At 39.2% G+C, this 19,818-nt stretch overlaps 1 protein-coding gene across 1 annotated transcript in view; it reads left to right on the top strand.

The window, feature by feature from the left end:
- ROBO2 (roundabout guidance receptor 2) overlaps positions 1-19,818 on the top strand; it is an 888,578-nt gene that overhangs the window by 837,344 nt on the left and 31,416 nt on the right. The window contains exons 20-24 of the mRNA XM_030448588.1: positions 1,758-1,800; positions 3,355-3,482; positions 9,262-9,543; positions 9,922-10,047; positions 14,794-14,950. Of these exons, the coding sequence (XP_030304448.1) occupies positions 1,758-1,800; positions 3,355-3,482; positions 9,262-9,543; positions 9,922-10,047; positions 14,794-14,950 (736 nt within the window). The remainder of the gene's footprint in view (positions 1-1,757; positions 1,801-3,354; positions 3,483-9,261; positions 9,544-9,921; positions 10,048-14,793; positions 14,951-19,818) is intronic.

The following is a 19,818-nucleotide window of genomic DNA, read 5'->3' as shown; positions in this document are numbered from 1 at the left end:
AAATGGCTCATTTAATTTGAAGTGGATGAAAGGAAACAGCATCTAATGTACTTTTGACCAACATACTTTGAAACACAGCCAGGCAGTACCCATTTCTTTTCATATTTACACATGATACCCACAGCACTTCAGATTACTCACTTTTAAGTAATGAGTGATGCATTCGTTTGACAGCCTGTTAGAAATAACGTGAATTAAAGTAGCATTGGTTCTAAAATTAATTAGCTGCAATGCTTTACCATGTCTTGTTTTTCAAAGCAGACTTCAATACTTCTCGTACTTGCTTTTTGATTTTCTTTTCATTAATTGGTTTGATTACATCCTTTCGAAATTCAGCTATTAACCATTTTGATGTGACATATGACTGTAGTGATTTTCTGATATTGATATTAGTCTGTTCTGCAGTGAAGGGTAATTAATCACCCTACCCAAGCACTCTTCCCGCAGGGCTTCCAGAGGGGCCAGTTTTGTCCCTTTTGCTGAATGTAGACAGTGAAATTATCCTAGGAGTTAATAAAGTGACAAGGATTCTGTATAGTATCAGAAGTATTTTCCCAGGGGTTTTATGTCATTGCAGTTTTTTTAATGTTCACAGCATTTCTCCTCAGTGTAGTAATTTTGTCTGATTAGAACAGTATATAATAGAAAGCCTAATCTTGAATAAGTGTAGTTTGGATTAATATCTGGAAAATCTTTCAAATACTCTAGGAGCTACAATTTAAGGATAGGAATATATATCTTACCAAGGTAAATAGTGTTTCCAAACCAAGACCTATTTTAAGATAAATTGGCCACAGACTCTTCAATTCCTCTCCAAAATTCAAACCCTCATCTTGTCAGGGACTTGTAAAGATGCAGGTGTCCAGGACATTGATATAGGTTGATCATCTGCCTTATCTATGCCTGAAAGGAAATAATGTTATATTGCCACTGAGAAGCAGGATAGTCTGTTGGTCTTGATTCAAACTATTCGCCAGTGCTTGTAAAAGGAGCATCAAATATTATCAATTAGTATCCCCCCAGGAATGTGAGTTTACCTGTATTACCCTGCAATGTAATCCTGTTCATAAAATAGATAAGGTATAGGCTCGTTTTTGTCAAACAGCCTTGAATGCAATTGTCTCCCTCTGAATGTATCCTTGGCATACCCTGTGGCAAGACTGGAAACACTTTTTCTTCCCACTGATATTGGCACGTATGCATTTTTGTCTGGTTCCTGGTTCTTATACCATACTTTTAATGGAAACAGTGCTGCTGTAGGTTTTTTTTCATCCCTTCAGCTCTAATAGAGCTGCCACCTCTTTGTATTTGTCCTGGGAAATGGCATATTTGTGTGGTGACATTATATTACTGCATTACGACATGATGTTATTAACTCACTGGTGCAATGTCATTATGTACTGAAGCAGAAGCATGCCAAGAAAACAATTCATCACATGGCACTGTCTTATGATGCAAAGTCATATGAAGGGGCCTGTGGTAAATTCAGGGCATTTCCCCAGGTGGTTGGTTTGCCTTGCAAGCTACAAAGTGATGCTAATCAATGAGGTGTAGTAAAATCCTAAACAAGCTGTAAACCTGATGGTTTTGATTTTTTTCTCATATTATCTGTACTTTATTATGCAATGATTGGAGGTCTCCGATCTCAGAGACTGAGCAGTTTGAATTGTTACTTCTAATTATTACTAACTGATTTTCCCCTGTCTTATTTGTGTGTGTGTATGTTTGTTTGTTTTGTTATTCCAACCAAAATACAGTCACTTTCCAAAGAGGGGATGGAGGACTAATGAGCAATGGAAGGTATGTTTCTTTGTATAAAGGTCTTTCCATCCTGCTTATTTTTAAAATGAGGGATCTGAAAAATGCTGTAGGTGATACATGTTGGTAATAACTGATCACGTGGAAGACTGAAAATGCTAGGAGGAATTAAGTAGCTTACCACAAGGTTTAATGACTGATCTGTTGAGCACTTTGGAGGAATCAAGCCCAGATGTTTCATATCTCCCAGATGCCCTGGCAGAAATGAGTAGTAAATATCAAAAGGAATGTGTTCATTTGTTACTGAGATGTTTATTGCATTAATTAGACATTAGCAAATGAAGTTGCTGTTGTTTAAGACTCCTTATTGGCTCCCTTTAAATTGCTGTGAGTGAACAATTACACTTAATCGATCACAAAATAAATGATTCATGGAAGATGAATAGGCTGTAGATTGGTAGGACTGGATTCCACAACTTTGGCTACTCAATTGAAATTGATAAAAGCTGATAACGGGCCCATATATCCTCATCTGTTTTCCCTTTGCCAATATGGAGATTGTAATTAGGCCCTGGTAATAACTTCCAATCTCCCATTTAATCAATATTTTAGCAAAAAGAGATTAGGCCTAATGAGAGCTAGTAGATGTGGCAAGAAAGCTGCTGGGTCTTCTTATTGCCGTTTCCATAGAAACTGATGTTTCTCTTAGGGATTGTGCCAGTCAGGGGTCTATAGCATACAATGATCGGAGATGTTGCTCCAACTTCATGAGTGCATTAGTAACCTAGAAAAAGTGCAGAACTAGGGTGGGTTTTCTGTTTTCATTTTGGGCAAGGGGTGTCTGCAGGAAATTATTTCTTTTCCCTCTTAAATACAAATACAAACAATCAAGCTGCCTTGCAAAATTTCTGGATGTTTGTCCTGGGGTGAGAGAGACACGGTGCCTTATGGCCTGAGTGTACCTTCTTGCTGTTTAATACTGCTCTCAAAGCTGGGAATTACAGGGATACAAAAGCCATGCAGTAGTGGCAGATAAAGATAGCTGCAGACTTTCCATTAATCCTACTCAAACCTGTTTGCCTCGAAACCATCCAAGAGTGCTCAAAGAAAGAGTTACTAGCCTGTAGATGACAGGCGTGCATTTGGAATGCAAGAGAAAGAAGAAATAGTAGCCCAAAGTCCTGGAAATGGCTGATACGGAGCAATCAGTTTGAGTGATGGCTCCCTTGAGGTGGTAATTTATCATGCAGCCCTGGTGTAGGTTCCCGTGATGGTGCTGCCTAACCCCTGTTTCACACAGACAACGGAGTTAATTTGGATTCTGGCAGAATCACGACGGGTGCCTAGTCCCTCTTCTACTGACAAAGTTGATTTGTATATATCCTTAATTAACTGCTCAAGGTCTTTAAATCATCAAAGGCTGCAGAATTTTAATTCAAAATAAATTAAATTCTCTTAAACTGTTTGTTACCTTCAGTGTTAGGAGAACAGTGATATGGTCTCTTCAATTGCTAGTTTTCTTGCAGATATTTTAATTTTTTTAAAATACATATCTATATATTTGTATGTATATCTTTTTCTCTTATTCTGCTTCAGTCGACCAGGTCTGTTGAATGCAAGTGATCCCAGTTATCCTTGGCTTGCAGACTCTTGGCCTGCCACAAGTCTGCCGGTAAACAACAGCACTAGTGGACCCAATGATCTTGGCAATTTTGGTCGTGGAGGTAGGTTTCATTTTAGGAAGTCACTGTATAGTGTACAATAGGCTTCTGTTAGTCAACATATATGATAAACACTGTGAAATATTTTTATTGTTGCAATTCTTTCTATGTTTGACTCAAGATTTGATTTAATATTGACTTTAAAATGTCCATTTTGCTTTGTCTTCCTGCTTCTTTAAAACGTAGGTCTAGTTTGTAATCTAACCCACAGTGACAGAGTCAGCTTATCATCTCAATAGAAATGTGCTTGTTGCTCAAACTCATTCCCTCTTGTATGGACAGGATCAATCTGCTCTGTAGGGCAATGTAGCCAGGGATAGAGGATGTCCATAAGACCAGAGAAAAATTTGACAGAAGACAGAAGAATGTTTTTGCTGTCACCTTTCCCATCCCCTTCCTGCTGAGGGACTGCTCTGAGTCTCAACCGTAATCCTGAGGAAGGCCTCAAAGATCTTCAGAAATTTTCCTCCTTGCTGGAGAAAAGAATACATAAAAGAGAACTATTTAGTATTTGGGGGTTTATTTCCATTTTGAATTGAGGTAGGCCCTTTGGGGAGATGAGGTAATGATGTATAATTATGGTGATGAATCTTCAGAGGGGTTATTTTCTTTCAAACACTTTACTCAAAGGAGAATTTCAAGATGCATGACTGGGATTTTTAAAAGTCATAGCAATGTTGACATCTCTCTGTTACTTCTTTGTTTTCTGTGATGTCATAACTGAGCTCGTTCTACATAGTAGTGTTCCGAACAAGACTCCCTAACATAAATGACTATATAACTATTGTTAAGACATAAGCATACAAAAGTCAAGAAAACTTTATATATTAAAAATACACTCAAATGCAAAAAAAATCTAAGGCCATCAAACTGATAAATGTGAAAAGAATTAAGTTTTGAAGTGTACCAGGATCTTCTACTATGACTTCAAATTACAAAAAAACAATCTCAATTTGTTTTCCATGTAAAAATGTTGTAAAGCTGTTATGAAAATAGTATTATAATGTAAGCAAAACTTTTGATAGTATTTAGAAGTCAACTAAATATCTGCCAGCTTCTTTGTTATGAATGTATTGAAAATTAAACACTTCAGTACTTTTCTATCTTTCCATAAGCTTATATAATGAAGAAGAATTACCATTTTCTTTTAGCATTTGGATCTGCAGCTGAAACTGGAAGCATGTTTTAAAGCTTTGGGCATCAATATGGTTGAGGCATAGGTCCACATTTGTCCAAGAGATGCATCAGTTGTCTTTGGAATTTCAGTAGCTTAATTCCATCCATGATCTTTACAGTCAAGGTCACACTTGTATTCTGGCTGTTCTGGGACTGCATATCCCTAAGTGATCCAGCAGTTGAGTTTGGATCCTTCTGCATTAGAGATGGATCAGAAGTCAGATGTCTTTTAAGATGAATTAACTGTATAGATAGAACTTGGGCCTCTTTTCCTGGTTCAAAGGTCTGTGATAGTACAAAAGGCATGTGAAAATTTTGAAAACAGTAAGGTTGCAATCAATCAATCTGGAAATTGTCTTTAGGAATTTTATCCATGTTGTGTCCTAGAGAGACATTTGAGAGCAAGGCTGTGAGTGGGAAGCACAGGTTAGGTTTGGAAATGGTACTGGGTCTCCAGAGGCAGCAAGAAAGAGCTTCCCTCATTAAGTACTTCTCCACTATTTCATTTTATCTCCAGAGTTACAAAACAAGTTGAATTTTGAGGAGTTTGTGGGAAAGCATCCACTGAGAAATGTGTATTCATCTTTGGCTGGAAATCTACAGCTTGTTTTTTTTGCTATGGCAAGTTGGTGGGAAAATCACACTTGATTTTCACTAGATTACTGTGGCACTTTTGTAAAGTGGCACTTCAATAGTTCTTTGAGTGTTTTATGTATACCTCTTGTTGAGGTCAAAATAGTACTCTGTGGTTGTACTGAGAATTCCCAGAATATCTGATGTACCTCAGCTTATTAGTAAGAATGACTGAAAATTCATGACTAGTGGGAAGCTACATAACTTTACTTTCAAGTGTGTGGAAATGTATAGTTCTACATTTTAAAATTACTGTTGGGAGATAATACTTCTTCAGTTGCCAGAAACATGCTCTGAAATACAGATGTATGCCTTACTGCTGAAGACATGAGCATTTTGCTAGTTCTTCCTTCTGTGAATCTGCAAATCCAGCACCAGCAAATTGAGCTGGATTTACTTCACAATATACATCAAAACCAGAATATATTTGCTAATCCTCAGCCCATTGTATTTTGATTAAACCAATTGTGAAAAGGAAAAAGAAAAATGCAAGTAAGATAGGACTCTGCTTGTCTCACATCACACAGTGTGTGTGCACATAGATGCATTTATGATTGTGTGCTGCCCCTAGAAAGCACTTTGGATATGTGCAGATAAATAAAATTAACCTGATTTTGAAATATGACCGGCAGTTTACGCTAATTGTAGTTTTTTTGCACTTACAATTTAGCTGCAGATACAAGTTAATATGATTAAGGCATTTTTAACTAGTTGATTGTACCCATTTCCCTGATGTTCTTGTCTGCAGAAACAGATCATAATGAAAGACCCAAATTTAATCTGTTTCTGCAGTCTCTCTACTGACTACTTGTTATTGCCATATTTATCATTAATATCAAGTTGTTGCTCTGACACTGCAGATGTTATTAGGGTCCATATTAAAGTGTTACTCTTTCACACATGAATGCACTAGAGGATAGTTCTTGTGGTCTACATTTTCATCCCAGGGAAAAAAAAACAGTCAAAAATGAAAACAAAAAATAATAACCCAAAACAGCCCCACCAACAACAACAACAAAAAAAAGCCAAACAAAATGAAACACCAGAAAGAGTCCATGGTATCATATTCATTGCTGGAAAAGTCTTGAGACAGTGAGAAACAGTCAATCTGTGTCACAGTTCAGGCCCAGCTGGTATCAACCATGCCTCTGCTCACTCACCTCCCACCTGCACTGCAGGACAAGGAGGAAAAAGTCCACCCAAAGGCTCATGAATCAAGGCAGGGATAGGGTGATATGCATTCCCCAACTACAGTAATGGGCAAAAACCAGACAGGTTCAACTTGGGAAAGAAAAAGACCTAATTTAATCTACAAGGAGAAAAAAAACATCTCTTAAAACCAGATCTTAATACCTTCCCCCCCATCACTTCTCCCTTCTTATCAGGCCTGAATTGTTTCACTGCTGCTCAGTGGCCCAGGGGGATGGGGAGTGAGGGTTCAGGGTCAGTTCCCCACACGGAGTTTCTGCCGCTCCTTCCTCCTCGGGGGGAAGACTCCTCACGTTCTTCCCCTGCTCCAACGCGGGGTCCCTCTCCCGGGAGAGTCCTTCAGGAACCCCTGGGACACGAGTCCCTCCCACAGGTGCAGTCCCTCAGGCACAGACTGCTCCCGCCTGGGCTGCACACAGAGTCACGGCTCCTGTGAGAGCAGTTACCTCCTCTGACACGGGGTCCTCCCTGGCTGCAGATCCACATCTGACCCTCTCTGTGATCCTGCACAGGCTGCGACCTGTGACATTTCAGGGCTGCGAATCCACATTTACTCCACTGTGGTTCTTCAAAGACTGCCCCGCCATGCTTCTCCATGGGCTGCAGGGGCAGAGTTGCCATCTCACCACAGGCTGGGAGAAAATCTCTGCTTGGGCACCTTTCCCTCTTCTTCTTCATTGACCTTGGTGTCTTTTCCCTGGCATGACTTTCTACTCTCCTCTGCTCTGCATGTCTTTTTTTATATTTTTGCAGTTTCATTTCCTCTTTCTTGAATATGTTACTCTCAGAGGTGCATCCACCTTCCCATATCTTCTTGGCTTTGGCCAGAGGCAGGGCTAGAATTGGAAGCAGAGGAGCTTCCAGCAGCTTCTCACAGGAGCCACCCCTGCGGCCTTCCTGCTTCCAAATTGCCACTGCACTAACCCAAGACAAGGTGCAATAATCACCCTTTCTCTTTGGAGCTCAAGGCCTGTAAAAATGTCTGTTACGATCCGAGTTATTATTTATATTTTGATTGCGAGGAAAATTCAGCCACTGACTCAGAGACGACGCTTGAATTTTGACAAATAACCCGACTGCTGGATTTAAAATTAGTTACAAAGTTTATTTCTAAACAGGGAAAGCCGGTTAGATTAGCAATAAGACCTTTTGTATAAAGTAACCACCTTAATCGAGGGTCGTTAAGAGTAACAAAGGGAGAAACAAAAGAGAGAAAATATCACCATCCCCGCAGGACCAGGCCTCGGGCTGGAGGGTTGCTCCTGGTTCTTCGGGCTGAGGCTGCTTCTGGTTTTCGCTGTTGCGTCGCTGCGATGCCTTTTCGTAACTGGAAATCGGGGTGAGGAGCCGAGGAGACGTCAAGCCGAGAGAAGCGCTCACTTCCCGTTTTTTCCTAGGGTTATTTATCCCCCAAAAAGAAAGGGAGGTCCCTTCATTCAAGATGGCCCTGATACATACAAATCTCCAGGCTTCCTGGGATGAGTCATTTCTTATCTTTGTGTCCTGGAACCCTGCTAGGTTTGGGCGATCAGGTGTCTGTCAGGCATTCCTTGAGATAAACATATGGTAATTTACCAGCTGAAGGAAAAAAAACTGGTCCGAGAGACATATTTTATATTTTCAGTTCCACATGTATACCACAATGTCTGTAATACATAGCATGGGATCTGAACATCCTCGCCATAGGAGTGTGCATTATCTCAAGCAGTTTAACAGTTGAAATCCATATGTGCCATCCTGCTACATAAAGCAAAAGACATATAGATTATGCAGTTTTCTAACAAGTAAATCCCAGAGTGGATTCAACTTTTCAGAGTCTAAAAAGTTGTAAAAATAGTACTATTTGATATGATGACCTCTGAGAGAGAAAGAAAAGGGTTATCTGCTCATTTGTGGTTCTCTTTGGGACATCATGCCAGTCATCATTAGATTCTTCACACTTCAGTAGTCTCAGCAACTAAATCTAGTATTCTACCAGCAAAGGTAGCTGAAATGTTTAGCAAGGAGAGAAATTGCCAATCTAACTGATTAAAGTTACAAATTGCAGTATGTGATAGGATTAAAAAGATGTAGAAGAGTCAACACGTATTTAGTTAAATATGCTACACTGTTTTTCAGGTAAATGTGCTGGCATATTTGAACAAGTTGTTCTCCATTATCAACACTGTTTTGCCATTTTAAGAGACTGATCACTTAAACGCCTTCAGAATAACAGATTTTGCCAGGTTTTTCTTTTGTTGAAAAGGAGAAGTGTGCTAGTTAATGTCAGAAAGAAAATTAGATAAGCTGATGCATAAAAACTTCAGGGAAATCAAGGTGAAGCCCTTAAAAAATTACTTTGATAGCTCTAGCAGGAAAGTTTTGCTACATATTTTCTGGGAAATTTTCTTCTATGATTTGTAGATTTACTCTTTTCATCATTTCCCTGAAGCCCAGACAGTTTCATTGGTTCTGACATAATGTGTACAACTGAGAACATTCTTCAGTAGAGAAATATTCCAAACTTCACTTTCACAGTTGAAGGTATGGGAAAAAAAGAGATGGTTTTAGGCACTGAGACGTGAAGGACAAGTGGTGGGCCTGTCACAGATGCTGATAGCTTGGTGATGGTTGTACATCATCTTCCCTTCGTTGGCTCATGGACCTGCCTCAGCTGAAATGCAAAAGTGCAAAATGACACATTTATTTTTCATCTTTTAAACCCTGATACTTTCCAACTTCCTGTGCATCAATGATTTGTTTCATTCCCCTATGTTCATCACAGATGTGCTGCCACCAGTGCCAGGGCAAGGAGATAAAACAGCTACCATGCTTTCTGATGGAGCCATTTACAGCAGCATTGACTTCACCACCAAAACTACTTACAACAGTTCCAGCCAAATAACTCAAGCTACGCCATATGCCACCACCCAGATACTGCATTCCAACAGCATCCATGAGTTGGCTGTCGACTTACCTGATCCTCAGTGGAAAAGCTCAATTCAGCAAAAAAATGACCTGATGGGCTTCGGTTACTCTCTCCCAGACCAAGGCAAAGGCAACAATGGTAATTTCAGCTCTCATTTTCCAGAGCCTGTGGCTTTGTACTCTGTAATCTATGCATGAATTAGAGAAACCTTTCTCGTATGTGAGAAACTGTTCACATTTACTGTAACTAATGCCTACATACCTTGCATGCAGACTGAACATCACACAATCACACAAACAATATGTTGTTCTGTGCTTTTAATCTTGTTTCTCCTGCATTCATCACTAAGCCATCTGCCTTCCATTAGGCTAGGATAGGTATACATTTTACAAAAAATAACTAAAGCTTCCTGCCCCACTGCATCTGCCTTTGACTTGCTAACTGCATGTGTTGCATGTGCTTGTGCTGTCAACTAATCACACGATGCCACTGTGACCTTTGCCCTTTAACCCTTAGCCTTGCTTTACATCCCTGACTACCGGGTGGCTGAGGGATTGGCTAATAGATTGCCACACAACCAGTCCCAGGATTTCAGCACTACCAGCTCCCACAACAGCTCTGAAAGGAGTGGCAGCCTCTCAGGTTGGTTCCACCACTGTGGGTGGGTGAGGGACGGAGGGTCTGTCGGTCAGCAGCTCACCAGGAAGGTGAGACACCTCCTAGCTGCAGTTTTTGCATAGGTACGGGGGTGTCTTCCCACTGGAGCATCAACAAACAGCATTGTGTTGGCCTCTGCTGAAAAGAAAAAGAAGCCTTTTGCAAAACCTCAAGGTAGAGAGTTGGAGAATCCTCCCAACTGGTGCTTGTCGGTGCAGTTGCCCACCTTGCTTTGTCATGTCCTTTTCCCAACAGCAAAGCTGTGTTGTAAAACAAATATATTTCCACATCAATCTTCAGTGTGTAGGTTTCCCCACAGTGAACTTCTTGAGAAGATTAATTCTTTTGTTGAGCTAACAGTTTCCCCATTCCCACATGCCATTTCAAAACACTGTTTTTCAGTGAAGTAGCTCAGAAATAGAGGTAGGTCTCTGCAAGATGACTAGGGTTTCAAAAATTGGGCCAAATCTGCATACAACCAGAATGTAAATTTTATGTGTGTACTGCATGTTATATTGGAAACATGATGCATTTTCATTGGAAGAAAATATTTCTGGTACATGTGGTCTTGGCTTACTTGTTGCTTATGCTATGTGTAACCGTAACATTTTTTTTCAAGACAAAAACTGAAGTCCCAGTGATTAAAATCAAAGTCTGATATTTCACTTAACTGAAGCACGAGGGAGAATTTTCAAATTCATAGCTGTTTGAATTTCCGCTATAAACTGGAGGAATCATAACAGTAACAGATCAACCCCAACTTCTTTCTGTCAGTTTAAATGACAGTTCAAATTGAATGTTGAGATGAGAAGCCTCTAATCATCGGCCTGTAACTCCAGCAGCCAAATGTGTTTGGAGGTCTTGTGTTCATGTGTGTTCATGGGCAATATTAGTTTTTTTGAATGAGATACAGAAATAGGCTTATGGCGTTGACAGAGAAGTATCATGGAAGCCAAATTCATACAGTATTTCAAGAAAGGCTCTTTTTTCTTGTATGTGAGATGTATTGGCAAGTATCTTAGGAAGTCAGCTTGCTTTTCTGACTGAAAATGCAGAAATTGATATGCTGAGGTATGTATGTGCCAGTTATTAGAGGGCAGTATCACACTTTAGATGTGTTGACAGCTACAGCTGCCTGAGAACTTTCCATTGCAAAATGCCAGTTGATCAAAAGCTGAACTTCGAACGGATTTTTCAAGTAAAGCATATTTTGTGTGGTGTTTCTCACTCTGAAGGAAAAACTCTTGACAACACACAGTAACCAGGTTACCCAGTCTTTCTATGGCCAGGGCATGCCTGTTGTGATCAAAGCAGCTCACACACGCCCCAATGCTCAGATGAGTGTCAGACTACTGGACTTCACACTCAGTATTGTGCTTTCCATTTTCCACTAATTATGTCTTTAATGCAGGGTAATTATGTCTGTAATACATAAGAAACTGGGGGAAACCTTCAAATAGTCCAATAATGAGAGCATCACTGGAGTCAGGGACCAGCTTTGATTACTTAGTTCCTATCAGGGTGAGCAGGGACTTGTTCTCTCACTTCCTGGGTTGGTACTTTAAGTACTACTGACTATTCTGACTAAGTTTCTATCTCTCTCAAATGAGTATAATGAGAAATCCTATCCCACTGTGGAATGGAAAATAGCTAAAAACTTAACTGCTTTGTGAGGCAGGGAAATTTTGTGGCTGTACTTTGCACAGCTCCAAGCTTATGTCAGTGCTATGATCATCAGCCTGACTGGCAAATTTTTTCCAGGATCTGATTCATCTAGGGATTTAAACAATATAATTGAATTTCAGTGTGAGGAGACACTGAAACATTAAGCATTGTTGCCATGAGGAAACAAGGCTTCTGTGCAACAGTTTTCAAGCACACACCAGGCATTAGGCATTTGTCAGTTCCACTAGTTCGACAGTGGAGTAACTTTGCCCATGGAGGCAGAAATCTGCCCAACTATGTTCTGTAGGTTGCTTTCCCTACCAGTCATGACCTCGGAGGTCCTTTCTTTTATTTCTTCATCTGAACAGTTCCTCAGCTCTTTGCTTCCCTCTTTTTAATACCTGTTTTCTTTGACCTTTCTCTCCAATATGCCCAAATCCAATTGAATCCATACTACCATCCCACACATCCAACCTCCATTTTAATGTTCTCTTGAGATTACCAAAATTCTGCACAAAATCTCCCTCTCCACCTCAACTAATCTCCATGCTGAAGTTCTCTGTATTTCTCTTCTCTGAGTACTCCTTGTTTAAATTCCCCTGCAACATACACAGAGAGGCACACACATTCTTATGCATGTGCTTTCCTTGCAAACCATTCCCTCCTGCCTTAGCTCTTGTTGGTTGCTATTTCTGCTGACTTTTCAAAAATCCCTCATGTCCCACAAATTATAATTAACATACTTCCTTTGAACTGTTCTGTGACCCTATATTTAACTCTGCTTTCTGCTATACCTGTGCTTTGAAAGAGTCCTTTTCTCTCCAGAACTTACATGTATTTGTTCTTCCACTGCCAGCATCACAGGGGTGACTTTTCTTTTGATCAAAATTTTCTTTCCCTTTTCAAGAATGCTTCCCTTTTTGCACAGCTACAGAAGGAGGGAAGAAAGAGCCTGTCTTGCATCCTAATAAATAGAATATCAGCTCGGTTTGCACGTAGTGAATGACAGGATACTGGCTGGACTTACCAGAAACATTCCAAGACAAGGAAGGAAGAACTCTGGTTTGGAATTGAGTAGTGGAAAACAAAATCTTGTTTGCAATATGATTCCAGACAGGCTGATTAGTTGCTGGACTTGTTGCCTGTCTCTAGCTGCCACAACAGAAGGTGAAAAGAGAAGTCTTGGCTGCTTCAGAATCACAGAATCACCTTGCTTTTTCACTCTCTTTGTGTTCCTGTTTTGGTGCAGCTGACATTTGGAGATAACTGAAGGCAGCCACTGTCTCTCAGACAGAAAGTCCCATATAAGACACTTGTCTCTTTTGCTGGGATTGCAGCTTCTTCTAAAGGTCTCTACACATAAAGCTAGAGCCCTGACAAAGAGTGTGGTGCCTGTCAGTGCACGCCATGCCACTATGCCTTACAAGTAATTTTTTGGATATTTTTAATTTATTCCTATTAAAACATCTCAATATGTTTTGTTGGGTTTTTTTCTTGCCTGATCCTTATAAATCAGCAAGAGATGTAAGTGGTTAAGATGGATTAGACTGTGCTTTATGCAACAGGCAAGGGACGAATGATTGCTGTGTGGGTAATCCACTAAAAAACCTTGTGGCCAACTTGACTCCAGCAAGGCTTTTGATACTGTCTCCCATAACATCCTCATTAGGAAACTCAGGAAGTGTAGGCTAGGTGAGTGGATAGTGAGGTGGATTGAGAGCTGCTGGGTGGAGGGTGGTGATAGTGACCTGGACGAGGGGACAGAGTGTATCCTCAGTGTGTTTGCTGATGATCCAAAATGAGGAGGTGTGGCTGACACTGTGGAGGGCTGCACTGCCATCCAGCATGACCTGGACAGGCAGGAGAGCTGGGCAGAGAAGAACCTAATGAGGTTCAACAAGAGCAAGTGTAGGGTCCTGAACCTGGGGAGGAAGAACCCCAAGCACCAATATAGGTTAGGGATGGACCTGCTGGAAAGCAGTGCTGAGGAAAAGGATCTGGAAGTCCTGCTAGGTAGCAAATTATCCATGAGCCAGCAGTGTGCCCTTATTGACAAGAAGGCCAATGGAATCCTGGGTTGCATGAAGAAGAGTGTGGCCAGTAGGTTGAGGGAGGTCATTCTCTCCCTCTATTCTGCCCTGGTGAGACCACAGCTGGAATATTGCCTTTCAATACTACTGTTCAAGAGAGACAGGGAACTACTAGAAAGAGTCCAGCAGAGGGCCACAAAGATGATTGGGGGATTGGAGCATCTCTCTTGTGAGGAAAAGCTGAGAGAGCTGGGACTTGTTAGCCTAGAGAAGGGAAGGCTGAGAGGAGACTTTATCAATGTCTACAAGTATCTAAAGGGTGGGGGCAAGGAAGAAAGAGCCAGACTTGCTCACTGCTTTTCTGCTCCATTAGAGCTGCACATCAAAACCAGAACCTCTTCTTCACAGTGGAACAACATACTTGAATCCTGTGAAACAGGGAATCCTGAAGCATTACAGGTTACCTCCTGATGTTTTTAAAAAATGGTACTTAATAAATTCCTATCAACAAAATCCTTTTTGTTTTGACAACTTACACTCATCATTCTGGATGAAGGATATTGAGTGTAATGACAAATTTAACCTTAACCTCTGTTTTTCACAGAAAGAGATTATGCAAAACATAATCACATTGGATAAGCACATTGGATTCTGACATTTAAAATAATTTGCTATGGTCTATCATATTTTTATCTAACAGTGAATTCAAGAAGTCATAAAGTAGACATGAATAAATAAATATATATCTTATGCAGCAAAACGTCATTCTCTGGTTGTGCACTACTGTAGTACAAATATATGGAGTTTTTAAAAGAAGTGATTTTCAGCAATTATTCAGAATATTTTTCCATTCCATTCTATTATTATTTGTAACCTTGTAACAGCATTAGCACGTTGATGCTGATTCTGATGAGATATATTTATATCTTTTAGGGGGGGACATGCCATCTGGAACCAGAATTATTTCAAAGAAATGTAAATAGTTAGCTTCCCCCCCCTTTGTATCTAACATTTTTTTTTGCATTTGCATTTGCAGGTGGAAAAGGAGGGAAAAAGAAGAAAAACAAAAATACTGCCAAGCCCCAGAAAAATAATGGTTCAAACTGGGCCAGTGTTCCCCTCCCACCCCCTCCTGTGCAGCCACTTCCAGGCACAGAGCTGGAACACTATGGAGTAGATCAGCAAGAAGCTGGGTAATTTTTTTCTTTTGTAGAAAAATCTGTGGTTTGCAGAAATTAGGCTTTTTTATTATTATTATTATGCTAAGTGACAATATTATTCTGTTTTGTTTGGAAAAAAAAATGAGAGCACCTTATTCTATAGGCTTATTCAAGGCTATGCAGGAGGAATGTTTGAATACCTTTTCTTAATAGTGACTGAAGATGAAAATAAAAGTGACCTTGCTTCATCATCCTGTAGGTTTTCTCTGCTTATTCATGCTGAGAGGTATCTTGTTTCACATGTAGCTTAATTGAATTCTGTTGGGACAGCTTGCAGATGGTGGGACTCAGAGTGAGTAACAGTGACATAATCTGACTCCTTGTATTTTTTCACTGATTTGTTGTTTAAAAATATTAAAGAAAACAGAATAAAGAAACCCACGCTGAATTGGATTAATTTTACAAGATCAGACAGGGATAACAATCTTCTCATCAGCTTTTGGAAGACATTTCACAGTTGTGGGAGGCAGCTATTTGCAGGCATTTTTCAAAATTATTTAGTAAACTCGTGGTTTTCTGGAACTTTACACTTACTTTTTGATATCTTAAACTTGTTTTCAAGGACACAAAATCATGGACAAGAATTTGTTAAATGAGAGGAAAGAGTCATTTCCTACACGGAGAACACTTGTGGAAAGTTTTTTTATGAAGTGAAATTATACAAAATACAAAGTTATCAAACTCTGGAAGAAAATCAGAGTATATAGAAAAATATTTTACTGTGGTCAGCTCTATTGAAGCTTTTGAGAAACATTCTGTCAGGGACAAATTTCTACCTGTTTAAAACATGGTTTAATTAATATTTTCTAATTACAAAACATATGTTTTACAGGTGATTGTAATAGCCTTACTAAATAAAAATATTTCAGGTCTCATTTGTTTTAAGAAAAAATAGAAAATTAGATGAATTAAATATTAATATTTGAGTTTATACCAACTCCTTGAACTCTTAAAATGAGCAATGGCTGTGTAAGTCAGTAGAGTTCCTATTAAAATGAAGCTCCATTAAGGCTATATTAGTGTTAGAATTTCAAAACAATGTAAGGGAAAATGTTTAATCCAACTGATCTTTAAATCTTAAGGCAAATATGCACATAAATATTATGTTCTTTATTCTGTTATAATAAGCTAAAATCAATTTAGGATGGTTTCATCATATAGTATTTGTCTTATCAGTTTATATCTTTAAGACACCCAGGTGGCCATTTCACTAAAATAATTACATGCAGAAGGAAAGCAACTTGCATTTTCTTTTAGGACAATGAAATAGCATAAAAAGTAAATGGAAATACCTTCTAAAGAAATCCCTTATGACACAGACCTTGACTCCTCAGTTGCATAAAGTATTTGTTATTTAACTGGAAGGAGCGATGTTGGTCACCAAGACAACACTAGTTATTTAAGGATAAAATAATCAGCAGCCTTCCAGGTTCCAAACAATTTAGACTTAGTTTTTCCTTTGATTATATTTTGAATTACTTTTCTCTGATTTTGTAACATCACATTAGTAGTGGTGGTAACAAAACATTCTAATGTGCATTTTGCCAAATAAATAAATAAAAATTAGACTTACATATCAGTCTTGCATTACAGTAATTTGCCACCAACTTTGCTGCACCCAAAGAATCTGCAATGCCTACACTTTGTGAAGATGTATGCAATAGTAATAGCAGTTCTCTATTCAGGAATTGACCTTGTTTCTGTGGTTTTCAGCGTGCTAAAATAGAATAAATCATAGACTGCATTCTTTCTTTTGTCTTTAATTTGACATATTGGGTAAAAAGACCCAAGCCAAAAACAAACAAAGAAAACCAAGCAAATTTTTAAGACTATTTTGGTTTTGATTATTTGCTTTGATGGATACTATGTATGACAATTTCAATGTGTTTTAATTTTAGAATGGAGATGTGATTATATTGTAAATTAAAATTGGAAAATTAACTCTAAGTCAGAAAAACTGAAGGCTTTATTAAAGTTCTCCCTATGTGATATGAAAGGTGAATGTTTAGAGCAATAAAACAAGGAAGCTGGCATCTAAATGCACTTATTTTTCTGTGCTTCTCTTCCTATAACTTTTGAATTCAAGTGTGTATTTGGGATGCATATCCCAGATAAGCTAAGCTAAGCAACTTTGACACCTTATTTTGCTTACAAAAAATTAACACCAGTGGCCTATTGGTTTAGAAATCATAAAAGAAAATCCTCAATAGAAACAAGTGAAAAAAAGGTCACCTATTGTAATCATAGGTAAGGTAGAAAAAAATACTTTCTTAGTTCTCTCTACTGTCATTCCCACAAGAACTGAGATTTGCATTCACCTCCGTATTTTCATGAACCACAATGCATATAAGGAAACCTAATCTCCTTTTTGACCTGCTTATTGGATGAGGGAGTTTGTTGATAGTGTCTATCTTGATTTTAGTGAGGTATTTGGCACAGTTTCCCACAGCATTCTAGAGAAGCTGGCTGCTGACTTGGATGGGCATATGCTTTGTTGGGTTAAAAACGGCTTGTATGTCCAGGCCTAAAGATCTGTGGTCAATGGAGTTCAATCCAGTTGATGTCCAGTCATGAGCTGTGTTCCCCAGGGCTCAGTACTGGCACCACTCCTGTTTAACATCTTTATCAGTGACCTAGATGAGGGGATAGTGTGCACCCTTAGTAAATTTGCAGGTGAAACTAAGCTGGGTAGAAGTGTCGATCCCTCTGAGGGCAGATAGTCCTACATGGGGTTCTCGATCAATGGGCCAAAGCCAATTGCATGAGTTTCAATAAGGCCAAACGTCAGGTCCTGCACTTCAGCTGAAACAACCCCCACCAGCGCTACAGGCTTGGGGAGAAGTAGCTTTAAAGATGCCCAGCAGAGAGGGACCTTGACGTGTTGATTGACAGCTGGCTGAACATGAGCCAGCAGTGTGCCCAGGTGGCGAAGAGGGCCAATATCATCCGGGCCTGTGTAAGGAACAGTGTGGTCAGCAGGACCAGGGAGCTGATCTTACCCCTGTACTTGGCACTGGTGAGGCCTCATCTTGAGTACTGTGTGGAGTTTTGGGCCTCTCACTACAAGAAGGACATTGAGTCACTAGAGTGTGTCCAAAGAAGGGCAACAAAGCTGATGAAGAGTATGGAGCATAGGTCTGTCTTACCAGGAGTGGCTGAGTGAGCTGGGGCTGTTTAGGCTTGTGAAAATGAGGCTGGGGGTGGTGGTGGTGGTAAATCTCTCTCTCTACAACTACTTTAAAGGAGGTTGTAAAGAGGTAGGGAATGGTCTGTTCAAAAAATGATAATGGCCTCAAGTGGATGTTAGGAAGAATTTCTTCACAGACAGGGTTATCAGGCATTGGAGTAGTCTGCCCAGGGCAGTGGTGAAGTCATCATCCCTGGAGGTATTTAAAAGACATGTAGATGTGGTGCTTAGGGACATGGTTTAATGGTAGACTTAGAAGTGTTTGGTTAATGTTTGGACTTGATTATCTTGAACCTTTCCAACCAAGGTAATTCTGTGAATCCATGCAGCTATTTTATATGATATGCTAGCTTTTTGGTTGTCTTAAATTCCTATTTTATCTGTCCTGAAAGTCTGTTTATACTGGTATTTCCTTAGCAAGCCTTTCATGTGAAACTTTCCTTTTTTTTGTGGTTTTCTACAAACTCTATGCTTGTTCCTTTTTGCCTCCCTTAATTTTCTCTCTCACACACACACACACACATATAAATATATATATATACCGCATTTGACATTTCTCTTTTCCTGTAGTAGCTCCAAATCAAGCATGTTCCCTTCCCCACCATTTTCACAGAAGATTCTTTCGCTTGGTTTTATCTAATAAATTTGTCAGTAAGGAAATACTTTCTACTTATTCATTATCAATTGCTTATAGCTTTTTTCACCAAGAATATGCATTATCTTGATCCATCCCCAGTAAGGACAGTCTTCACTTTGTTATGACTGGTTATTTTTATTTCTTATTATTTTTGTGCCTTAAAATGGAATATTAGCTGCTGGATGTCAATATATTTGACAGTCATTTTCTGCTTTTATAAAAAGTAAAGAAGATAACATATATACATTAAAAAATCCACTCTGGCAAGGCCTAGAGAGGGGAGGTTGCTTTGTTGCAACAATGTGTTTAATGAAATAGAATTGCTATCTGTCCCTTATTTGTGCCCTTTATTTTTTATACTGAAGAAAATGTAATGAACCAAACTGTTAAATACCAGAACACTATAAAGTAAAAGTTCTGAGAACAGAATAAGCATTATTACAAACATAGAGAGCCATGTTGGTTGACCAGAATGTATGTAGGGACTTAATTACAAGGAAATTGCAATCAGAGGTCCTTAGTGAAATTAAGGTACTTAGATTGCATGCATTTTGCCCAAAATGTATTTACCTAGAAAACTAAAAAGAACATGGATGTGATTAATATTTTCTGTGCTGGTTGGTAGCAGTAGCTTCAGTATTTCTGTTATATTTATATGTACTTACTATGTAGTCTGTTAGGTTTGCTAGCCTTTTCTCACAGATTTTATTTTGTAAAACACATATCAGAACTGGTGGCTTTTCAGACATCTTACATTATGGAAATAAAAGTTCTTTTACCAGAAATCTTGAATCTCAATGTTCTGAACTTCAGGCTTAGGCTTCTTTTCATTTCAAACAAAGTCTAGGTAACGATATGGTACTTGTGAAGAATTTTTTTACTATGAATTCTTTTCACTATCAAGCTGAACATATGTGGGTTTGAAGCAAGTAGGGTCAAAGGTGAGCACATCCAAAGCTTATTTATGCATTACTGGAAAGTCACTAAGGAGTGTCACTCTGCCCTGTCCCTTAAAGA

This window comes from Calypte anna, chromosome 1 (assembly GCF_003957555.1).
Source record: "Calypte anna isolate BGI_N300 chromosome 1, bCalAnn1_v1.p, whole genome shotgun sequence".
NCBI classification, from domain to species: Eukaryota; Metazoa; Chordata; class Aves; order Apodiformes; family Trochilidae; genus Calypte; species Calypte anna.
Note: the sequence above shows the minus strand (reverse complement) of the source record. Positions and strands in the feature narration are given on the sequence as shown.